This window comes from Colias croceus, chromosome 8 (assembly GCF_905220415.1).
Source record: "Colias croceus chromosome 8, ilColCroc2.1".
Lineage (NCBI taxonomy): Eukaryota > Metazoa > Arthropoda > Insecta > Lepidoptera > Pieridae > Colias > Colias croceus.
The window spans coordinates 9,487,352-9,499,829 of NC_059544.1; the positions used below are offsets into that span (position 1 = coordinate 9,487,352).

At 32.5% G+C, this 12,478-nt stretch overlaps 1 protein-coding gene across 1 annotated transcript in view; it reads right to left on the reverse strand.

Annotated features, from left to right (window-relative positions):
- The window catches only part of LOC123693536 (polypeptide N-acetylgalactosaminyltransferase 2-like), a 65,529-nt gene that overhangs the window by 7,760 nt on the left and 45,291 nt on the right, over positions 1-12,478 (reverse strand). The window contains exons 3-5 of the mRNA XM_045638695.1: positions 11,774-11,872; positions 10,854-10,921; positions 8,688-8,875 (exon numbers count right to left, since the gene is read on the reverse strand). Of these exons, the coding sequence (XP_045494651.1) occupies positions 8,688-8,875; positions 10,854-10,921; positions 11,774-11,872 (355 nt within the window). The remainder of the gene's footprint in view (positions 1-8,687; positions 8,876-10,853; positions 10,922-11,773; positions 11,873-12,478) is intronic.

Consider the following 12,478-nt stretch of genomic DNA (forward strand, 5'->3'; position numbering starts at 1 on the left):
TGATAAATGAACTATGTAGTACACTCAGTGTTATGAAAATTAATTATACTAATATAGTCGAGTGAAGTTGCGACGTGCAGTCACTTTAAATAATTAATAATTCTTGGCAAATATTGGTTTATCTTTGTGACTCTATTTTTAGCCTAAGTTTATTTTGTTCTCCTACTGCTTTTTTACGTAATCAGCGTCTGTTTAACTAGGTATGAGTCCTATTGATCATTTCATAGTAGGTATCGACATCACAGCCTGTAGGTAGGTACATGGGAAATATATTTTCTAATCTCGAAAAATTTGGTGACGTCTTTCATAAAAAATGCAAAATTTGAGAATTTTAAAACAGGCATTGAATTTGTATAAATTAGAAATTAAACATTTTAACGGATTTTAAACGCGATATCTATTATCCCCACGTTTCGCACATTTCGAGCGTGGTCACGGTATTATGTTGTATGTTGTATGAATTATTCAATCTCGTGTATATTATTGCATCGATTGTTATGAAATTTAAAATTACTGAAAATAGGTTAGTTTTATCTTAATATAATATTTATGTACAATTAAATGCAATAATATGCTTATTTTGTTCCGGATTGTACTGACCCAAATAATTACGGCAATCACTTAATAAATTCAAATTATTATTTAACAAAACTTTAATGTCAATTGCACCATATTTTATCAAAGCAAATAATCTATACTAATATTATAAAGCTGAAGAGTTTGTTTGTTTGTTTGTTTGTTTGAACGCTCTAATCTCGGGAACTACTGGTCCGATTTGAAAAATTCTTTCGGTGTTAGATAGCCCATTTATCGAGGAAGGTTATAGGCTATATATCATCACGCTACGACCAACAGGGGTGGGGCCACGGGGGTGAAACCGCGCGGAGCAGCTAGTTAATTATAAAAGTTACAAATTGTATCGTCAAGCTATAAAGCGATTGAATAAAAAAATAACGTAAATATAATTAAACTAGGTCACTGTAGGCTCTAGATAGAGAACCTTATTATTATGAAGCGTTTGATTATTTATTTATTCCTTTTCCAATAGAAGAGTGAATAAAATACAGGATATTTTACAATTTATCAAGTCATTAGCCTTTGATTTATATATTTCAGGTTTCGATACCAAATATACTCCGGATTTTTTTTCTTCGATCCTTTCTTACTTATCAATATTTGTCTTAGTAATGCTTAAAGTACGCTTAAACATAATCTTGAACAGACTATACTATAGTCAAGTAAATAATTGAATAGTGTATACTATAGTCACTATAATATAACACTATTATAATACACTATAGTCACTATAATATAACACTATTCAATTATTTACTTAACGTAATAATACAATGAATGCTAAATTGTTAACACGTAAAGTTCATCTTATGACATTTCATGATCAACAAGCACCAAATTACTATTAATTAAGCATGAGTTACGGAACGAAATGTTAACATTTAAACCAGACGTAAAAAATGATAACTAGTCGAAGCATCTCGATTCTCGACCACTGCGGAGTTGCAAAAGCGATTTACTTTGAAAGTAAGTTGCTTCACGTACAGATATACCGCATTACTTTATCAGAGACTCAAGTTAGGAGCGGAAAGCGTTTTCTTAGTAATGTGGTTTTCCATAAACCTAATAAATTGTAAATGGGCTTTGTAATGGTAATTTACAACGAAACATTTTTTGACACTTTTCAGATATTGTACTCTTTTTTTTTACTTTTCGTTTGGTAGCTTATTGTTATTTTTGTTTGAACAAAATGAGAGAATCTAAATTCTCTAATCTAAATCAAATCTAATCTTCATCAAAGGCGCTTGCTTTAAAGGGATATGATCGTTATAGTTTATCATAAAAATACCAATACTCTGTCTCCAAAATTGAACGTTTTATACGTTTTGATATTTCCATTTTAATGAACCATCAATAAATTGGATAAAATACATTCATAATAATAGACATTACGTGGTATAATCCATTACTCACATAAACATTAGAAAAATAATGCGTTCTATTACAATTTTCCGATCTATATATTTAATTGGTAAATGTGAAAATCGCACATAAAACAAACGGTGTGTTGGACTGGCTAATATCGAAGCATAATAAATACTAAGAAGAACCCGCTACAGCCTATCCCCCATCCCACGCCGTTCAGTTACTCAAGCGTGGTGAACGGAAGATGCAAGCGGTTGCGCAAGCGATCATCTGTGTTATCCCTTCACCCCTGGCCTGTAACTATACCCATTGTTTGGTAACACTTCTAGATTGTTCTATATTATGGTGAAAGAAGAAACTTTATGCAGGCATCACAAAACAAAAATGTATTTCATATTAAACGGTTCATAGTCAAAGATTTTTATGAATTAATCTCTTTTGAAAACCAATGGTCACATTTATACACTTATTCCAATTCCATTTTATTCCAATTTTTATTTAGGTATCAAGTGATACATAAGTTTTTAGCAGAGCCAATAGATGCTTGTTGCAATTTTGCCCAGATTAAATTTTTTTCAATAATTTTAATTTTATCATGACAAAATATTTGTGAAATTTCATTTTAGTCGCGCAAATCTACCTATACAATATATTTTTTATGGGCAAAGCAAGTTTATATTTAGTTAAAAAATCATTTTAATTTTTTTATGAGACGATTAACATTTGATATGTATTCGTGAAGATATATTATAATTTATAACCATTTTGAGGTCGTTTCAATTTAAGATAGTGTTACATACAGTCAAATGGAATTATAAAAAATATTGCAAGAATTAAAGCAATGCGAACTTACAATCTCTTTCAGTTATTTTGCAACTAGCAATGTTGAAGTGTAAAATATAATATTTGAAACACAATTTACTTTGAACATAATAATTATCTATTGAAAATGAACTTTTGTTTGTTTTACATAAAAACGAAGAAATATCGGCATTGCTAAAACAAAGCTTGGCTGTTTTATGTGTAACTATTTATGTACCTACTTATTTTCTTCTAGTAGTTTCTATAGCTCCATTGCAGATAAAATAAAACTTAAAATATTATACTTTTGAAATTATACTTACATAATAAGTCATAATATGCAGATGTTATAAAATATAAGCGCGGTCAAAACGAAGTATTTACATCTGAATTCTGATGTATAAACCTAAATACTAAATAACTAAAGTATAATTATTTAAGTAAGGTGTCAGGTTTCTCTTTCAGGTAGTTTTTTGTGAAAGAGTAACAAACATACAAGTATCTTCGCAAACTTTCGCATGTAACGCAGGATTTCTAGGCTCTATATTGGCTATTTACGTGGGGGGGGGGGAGTGTATGTATATGCACAGGAAGGACCTAGGCTCCTATGACGTCACTAGCTAGGAATAAGGATCATAGCAGTAGGCTAGCTTCCTATCAAACAATATGTCTATTGTCTTTGTACCTATGTGCGTATAGGTAACGCAGTCGAGCTATGCTACGTGAGATAATTTAATTTTTAACAGATTGGTTAAAGCTTGATTCATTTGTGCCATTCGAAATAGAACTCTATCTTGTTCCTTTTTGTGGTCGTTTTGAAATAAAATAATGTTATTATAAATCACGCAAAATAAAGACTAATAAATTTGATTAAAATGTCGCTGATTCTCCTCCGTCGTTTTCCTCTTGACCTTTAAAATATAAAATAGCAGATGTTTGGTTTGTTTGGTCGTATTAATATGTTAATAAGTTATGTCATTCTATATTACATTTTATAAAAAAAATACATAGCAACCAAAGTTTTTCATTGAATTATATATCCAAGTATTCTCGATATTTAGGTATAAGACCGAATTACATGCTGTAAACTATAGTTTACTTGTTTATTTTAAGTATACAGATCAGAAACTTCTGAAGTTAATATTAATACAAATAGTGCAAACTTAGACTTACAATCAATGTAGCGAACAAAGTTTCTCCAAGTTAATAATATTATACCAAGACTGACGGAGGTAGTTTTCATTAAATCTATTCTGGACTTTGGACATAAATTTGGCATTTCTGTGCAAAGTTTGAGAGCGATCTTTAGTATTCTGAACGCTATCAAAGTATCCTACTCAATATTATAAATGCGAAAGTTTGTATGTTTGTGTGTTTATTATTCCTTCACGCAAAAACTGCTCTACTGATTTTCAGGAAATTTGGCACACAGATAGAGGGTATTTTCGATTACTACATAGGATAGTTTTTTCCCAAAAATCTTACAGAAACGGGAGCTATGCGGTTTTTTCTTTGACTACGCGAGCGAAGCTGCGGATTATAAGCTAGAAAATATTTCTGGAACATACTTAAAAATATCATCATCATCAGCCCATATACGTTCCCACTGCTGGGACACGGGCCTCCTATGAGGGTACAGGCCATAATCCACCGCGCTGGCCAAGTGCGTGTTGGCGGATGACACATGTCGTCGAACTTTTTAATTCTTCGACATGTCGGTTTCCTCACGATGTTTTCCTTCACCGTTCGAGCAGTGGTGAATGGTGATGTTACAACATGCGCAGATAAATTGAAAAATCAATTTAATTCCTGCGCGCTCGCCTGGTCTCGAACCCCGGACTTATCGATTCGAAGTCCGAGGTCTCACCACTGAGCCACCACTGCACTTAAAAATATGAACTGCATCAATTCTAAGGTTGTAAATTCAAAAGCTGTCTATCCAAAATTCATAGAGCATTCTAGAATAAGATCGAATATGTCAACAGAATGCGTTAATAGGTGAACGTCCAAGTTATTGGTCCTTGGCATTACCACGCCAGTCACGTCGCTCCTTCGGTAATGGAGGCGCATAGTTTGATAGTACCTACTAAATAGAACGTAGATGGGTATTGCATTGTTTTGTGTTTAGGCTATCGATATATTTAAACCATAAACACTTTGTTGTTTCTAGATAAGAAGAAATACTATTTTTCGAACTCGAAAGTCGAATGTTTATTTCATTAACAGGACAGGTAATAATATTAAGTATCGGTCAATTAAGGAAAGCTGGCATGTTCACAGTACTCACACTTATGCAATTTCACTTACAGTATGTTCAAAAATAAATGCGACTCTAGTTTCATTTTTTTGAACACTTCTCTGAGAAACACCAGTCGCCTCTGATGTCAAACCATACAAATCCTTCATTAGAGGATATCCACCATCACTTTTTTTATTATGATGCATGAAATAGTTAAAAACATTGTACACTATTTCACGAGATTGTCCTGTTAAAGTTTTGCCGGAACCAATTCCTTCTGATGACATTTTATTCTAATCTCCAAATAGATTAATAAGGACAAGCACCGCACGTCAATCACACGTAACTGTCGCTTTAAATTCAAAGACACCAAAAAATATTTGTTTTGAGAAAATATTATCTATTCTTAGGAATGCTTTTCCCTTATGTCCGAGATACAAAAAGCTAGTTTTTTATGCTATGATAGCAAGCTAGTGTCAGTCAGCTAGCAAGCTTCTGTCTTCGTGTAGACAAAACTAGATTCGTTTATAAGCTAGAAAACTAGTTAGCTAGTTGACAAGCCAGGACAGTTTCAATAGGATTGAGTTCTATTTTTTAGGCGAATAGCCACCCCAACCACTGATTTTACTATCTTAGCTTATGTACTGTGTTTATGTGACCGATGAAGCTAGTTTTCAGTAATTGATGAGAGCGTTTAGCATATGTGGTGCAAGTCGACGTCTTTGCTGTTATTTACCAATGATTCCGGTTAGGTTTTCATCGTGATCCACGAAGAACACGAGCCGGAGAAACGCTTGAGATAGTTAGCCATCTGTGGCATCCTCAGGAGGTACATCTATATCATCACGGGAATATCATAATGTGGGTCCGGATCAGGAGTCTACTTTGGCGCATGAACCCAGCGCATTTGTTGGTTACAAAGGTAGTATAAAAACACGAGGAGGTAGTAAATTAAAGTAGTAAATTAAAAAGTATTGTCTCATATACAAAGTAAAAATGGACCAGAAATTCTTACGCATGAATGATAATGTCCCTTCGCATACGACATGACAGGGAACGGCCGCTCTTCGAGACCAAAATATTCAAGTTTTAGACTGGCTTGCATATTCGCTCGTCTTTTAATTCTATTGAATATGCTTAGGATATGTCACAACTAAGCGCTCTAAAAGATTTTCCACAAAATTTAATTACGGATCAACAACTTTACGAACACTTCCAAAGAACACATACCGCAATAAGACATTGGTATTCAGTTTTAAGTAAGAACAACCGATATCGTTTATAAATTAATGTAAATGGTGATAACTCTGATTATTAATTATTAATTTGATTTTTGAAAAAAAAAATGCCGATTTTAGTCAAAATTTATATTTTTCTAACAAGATCCTTATCATCCAAATTTCCACCTTGGTGAGAAAAATTGACATTTCTAATGAAAATGAACAAAAAATTAAATGATTTTATTAAATACTGTAAAATAGTATATAATTCTTCCATTTACTGTATCACAAAATTCTCATAGATTTTTAGATATTCGTACTACACCAAATACATCACCCTGTATTTATAAACAATTGCAAAATATGACACATACATAGGCCGGGAGATACTGACACAAAATTTCGGGTCATTTGTAACAGAATGGCGGTTCTACAGAGGTCTTATTACGCAATGACAAAAAGAAAAATGATGGTCAGAACGCTGGTACCGGCGGACTAGTCGCGTGGGCGTAAGTCACACTCGTCGGATAAGTAAGACCCCTCTAGACCGCCATCCTGTTACAAATGACCCGGCCTAACATGTGCAATGTGTAAATGTGTTGACGTTCCAGCTCTTCTTAATATACTTATATTAGAAAATATATTAGTTGTAAAGATGGGGGGTGGAACTAAAATAAAAAGGGAATTTATATTGGGCTTTTATGCGATAAAATTACGTGTGCAATGTACAAAATAGTTTTATATTATTTGAGCGAAACTTTAACTCAATGTCGAAGGAATATAAACTAGGATATACCTGTCATAAATTTTCCTATTAGTTTAAGGAACTTTCAAAATACACGTTTATCGAAATTTTATTACTGATCGACGTTTCGTTGAAGTCATATACATGTAATTAATCACAAGTCGTTAAATTAGCTTCGGTAATTGGAATTTATTTTAATGGGAAAATAAAGTGAACAATAAATAGCATGTAATAGTTGTAATAAATAAATTATAATTGAACCTTTGAGTCATATAGTGATATGCGGCTATTATCAATTATTATAAACAAATAACTGTAACAATTAATATATTAATGTATTTAAATATGTTTTATAGGCTAATTTATTTGTTTACAATTGTTCGCTACGACCTTAATATATTTAAAGGAAGTGAAAGCCTTATATGAAAACAAGGACAAAAGGAATGAGGTATTGTTATTTTAATGTTTGTAATTAAGAATTTTGGAAGCACTTTCAATTTCTTCGAGATTATGAGTCATTTGGATATGTGTTTCTTTGTTTAATTTAAATCTTTGTGATTTATCTGAGAAGTTTAAAAAAAAATATTGCAGTGAAACTTAATAGGCGCGTTGAGAGTAAAAGGTCGCGTCATGGCAATACCGACATGGAGTAACGCGACGATTTGGGTATTGAATTTTATCAAAGAAGTTTTACTTCTGACGCGTGTGCTCGGCACACGCTCTTTTTTCATAGGAGTTTTATTTTTTTGTGACATAATTAATTACCGTTTGTGTAATCTGAGATTATGAATAAAAATAAAATAAACTAATGCAAATTTCAAATACGACACAGAAACGGTATCAACTATTTTGACATTTTTGTTCGTGGTTATTGTGAAATATTTGTAAATTCTCTAGTTATTCAAAATACTTACATACGAAACCTATTCTCACAACATACCATATCTTTCACTACATCTTTATTACAAAACGCGTTAATAAATCCCAAACGGTTAGGCAAGGCATTAATGCATATATTGCAGTATGTATTGACCTCTTGAATTCTTGATTTAATATTTCCCGCTAAATTATTATGTTGAAGCTGGCTATTTTCTCTGGCTATCTATTCGCGTTTAATTACTTTAAAATTATGGTATTCGGGCGGTTTATTGAGCCTAAATATTGTAATTAATATGGGCGGAAAATTTGCAATCTCGCTGTATAATATTGAAGTACCTAGCTATAACAATTTTATATGCATGTTTTATATAAAGAGCCTTTTTTCAAAAGCACTTTTCAGTAGGTACTCATTGTAAAAGATGCTTTTGAAAATCCATTAGGAAATAAAGCGATTGATCAATTCGATCCCACGTCAAGTTTCTATTGATTTTCTTCTTTACTTATACAACAAGTAAAGAGAAGTTTCACGCTATTAAGATTGATCATCATCCCTTTATAAGTCGGTAAATAAAATTAGAAAGTACATAGAAGCCTGTTTTACGATAAATGCCAAACTCTTTGGTGGTTTTTCTTCTTAAGTCTTCAATAAAATTAAATCTGAAATATACTTTGCTATTACAATTAGTGATACCTACTTAATGTTTTAAATTACTTATTCAATAAGAATCTAACAATTATTATTACCGGTTACTTTGAATTCATTCATGAATTCGTCAATCGTCACCTAATAATTGCCCTATCCTTACCTTTCGTATCACTCGTAAGGCCGATCCGTCAAGTTTACTCCATTTTTTCTACATACCTCTTTAACCCTCTGCAGCAGGGGCTCCAGCCAATGCACGTTGCACTCCACATGTGAGTCCAGGAAGGTCAGCACGGGCGCTGTTGCCGCGTCCGCCCCACGCACCCTGGATCGCATGAGCCCTTCGCGCTTTGAGTTCCTGATGACGCGCACCTTTCGTATCGCCCGAAGGGCCGCTCCATCGTCAGCTAGAAAACAAATAATATTTTTAATTGTAAAACGGAAAATTAAAAAGAGTCACAGTCTATGAAATGTATGAAGTTGTTGTATTTCTTACAAACCGCATAAATATGAATAAGTCACAAGTTGGCTTTGGTTTTTAATTACGCAAGCGCAGACAGATCTTCCATTTTTGTAGAGATGAAGACCGCATTAGGAAGGAGTCCCATTCGTTCTTCCTTTTTGAGAGAAAAGCTAAACTAGTATGGTCAAATAGAGGTGACGTGATTATGGGATGGTAAGCGTTGATATAAAACCTATATTTTTAGTTCTTATTAATGCAATAATCAATGTATACGTGTTGAGTATGCATACATCATTTTTATTGGAAAATACACGAGGAAGATGTTCATAGAGCCAATGTAAACAGTGTATTTTCTAGGATAAATCTCAATTTATATTTAATTTTTATAATATCTAAAGGAAATTGCAATCAAAATGTCACCTGAAAGATGTTAGTTTTGAGGTTATCGCGAAGGTATTATTAGAGGTATATACAACCAATAATCTTCTTAATGTTTCTTTTAGTACTAGACATTTCTAGATATTAGCACCAAGTTTTAATTACTTTATGCGATATGGTGTTGAAATTCCGAGTTAAATGAATAAACCGTATTGTCTCGGATACAATGTATGTGAACATATCATGTTATTCATTTTACACTAAGTTTCATAATGTATAACAATTTTCTCATATAGCTCTTAGATTTTCACAAGCGATTTTTCTAGAAATAATAGTTTTTTGTCTAATTGTGCATTGTTAAAGTGCACTTAAAGAAACTTTTTATGTTTATCACATCAAAATATGTTTTGAAAAAGCTAATCAGTCGCCGGGTCACAATTTAAAGATTTTAACACGAAAGAAGATAAGTAGCCGTTTTTGTTTTGTTTATATTTTTTATTTTTTATATAAAACTAGAGGTCCACCCCGGCTTCGCCCGTGGTACATATTTCGCAACAAAAGGTAGCCTATGTCCTTTCTCGGGTAACAAAATATCTCCATACCAAATTTCATGCAAATTGGTTCAGTAGTTTAGGCGTGATTGAGTAACAGACAGACAGACAGAGTTACTTTCGCATTTATAATATTAGTATGGATTAATGGCAAAATGTGTTGGTAAGCGCATAACTCGAAAGCGGCTGAACCGATTTCGTTATTTTTTTTTATAATATTCCTTGAAGTACGAGGATGGTTCTTATGAAATAAATCGTAAGCATGTACCACGGGCGAAGCCGGGGCGGACCGCTAGTTATTCATAAAAATATAACAGTAGCAATCGACCCCTTTATATTACTGTTAAACACATAACACGACTTAATTATCTCAGAAGATAAACGTTAGAAACAAAAACAATGCAGCTTCACACAAAGGTATTAGAGAAATGTAAATACACAGATTAAATTGACCATTTGCAGCACATAGCCATATTTTCCACGGTGCGAGCACAGAGTGAAATAAAATTTCTCTTTAAACACATTGTTATGTCAAATTGCTCATATTTGATGATTGCGTAATTCGAAGTTTATGTCGAGTGTGAAGATCTGTAGCGAAACGATTCAATCATCTTAAAACAAGCTTAAAACTATATTAGCTTTGCAAATGCTAAGTTGACCACAGATAATATAATACTATACTAGTTTTACAAAGGAGGCTTTGTATCTATTAACTGTTTTTTTAAATTTCCCCAATGGTATCATATATTTTTAATAAATTTTCATTGATTCAATTGATATCCAAATAAAATATTATAGGTACGACTTCTGATATAACATAAGGATGCAAAAATGATTTGTATTATTTGTCAATACGAATAAATAAAATAAAAATTATAATACTATTAAAAATAGGTCCACTTATAATTCCAATTCAAAGTCTGATTAATATCTTTTGATACATAATAAAAAAAAATCGTAAAGTGTCATAAAATATCATTAAAAAGTACTTACGGTTATCACTAAAGTCGTCGACGAGAATAATTTCTTTAATGAGGTGCTCAGGACTTCGATTGAGGACACTAAAAATAAAATCATTTTTTATTTCAATAATTCAATAATATGTTTATGTTATTTAAATCAAAGAAACAGACCCATCTGATCATAAGTTTAAAGAAACGACTTTGCAGTAGATCCAATTATAATGAAAAAATCATTCTACTAGGATCGATCCTCTTTCTCACAGGAAATTATAAAAAGCTCTTTACTATATTACACGCTTCTAGCTTCTATACTTAGTCCTTTAAATTTTCACCTACAACATCTATAGCGTAACAATCGAGAGGAGTTTTTATTTTCTTCGCGTAAAATTAACAGTTTAATTGAAGGATTGATTTAAAGTCCCTTGTGGGTCTGGATGAGGGACAAAATATGGAAACACCGAAGATAATCTCAATACATTTACGTAATTAGTCGAGGAAAGTTGGTAACCTAATGTAATATTAGGTATCTAAAATCTATATGCTATACTTATTGTATTAAAAATTAGAGGCAATAGCATAGGTACTGAACTGCTTAGCTGCTGCATAATATTAACATAGAAAAGTGCTTAATACTATACGCACAGAATATTATATTAAATAATAGTACTATAGGTATCTAAATTGATCAATGTTCGATTTTATAGCTTAGACCCGAACCTTTTCTCTTTCACGAATTTGATCTGTCATAAGACGTAAATTCTTACCATCTCTAGATATTGCTTACTGTATAATAAATGTCTAAATATGAGGTATACTATAACTTATAGACTTAAATTGTCATCTCTAGGTTTCCTCAACTATGCTATAAATGCTAAGTCGATTAGGATTGTGATCTTTATTAGTCATAGCTTATACTATAAGAGTAAAGGTCAATACATATTACATTCTCACCTGACAATAGTGCGGAGTAATGTAGACCGAGCCTCATTGTGAAATGTTATGATCACACTCGTTTGTGGCAGATCTTCGTCGTATTTCTTCAGCCGGCACCTGGAGTATGATAACACCATTGTTATTTTATGGCAGCATTGTCTGAAGGAGCCTTTTATTGCATTGTTTGAAACTGATTCTTTGTTTGATAATTATCGTATTGTAGACTTTCTATTAAGTAGTCTAAGGTTATGATAAATGCTGTGTGTAAAGTACGTTGCTAATAATTACTTATTAAGTTTTGAACTTAATAAATTGTTTCAGTACTTGTAACTTTCATGGGAAAAATCTAAAAGCAATTGACGTCTTTTTCGCTGAATCTAAAGCTTTGTGATGGTATTTATGTGCTGAGCACTTACGTACCTACTTTTCACTACATAGTATAAAACAAAGTCGCTTTCTCTGTCCCTATGTCCCTTTGTATGCTTAAATCTTTAAAACTGCGCAACGGATTTTGATGCGGTTTTTTAAATAGATAGAGTGATTGAAGAGGAAGGTTTTAGTATATAAATTACTATAGCTTTCCGCATCGCCCGCGCAGTCAAAGAAAAACCCACATAGTTCCCGTTCCCGTGGAATTTCCGGGATAAAACCTATTCTATGTCCTCTCTCGGGTATCGCTATATATCCATACCAAATTTCATGCAAATTGGTTCAGTAGTTAGG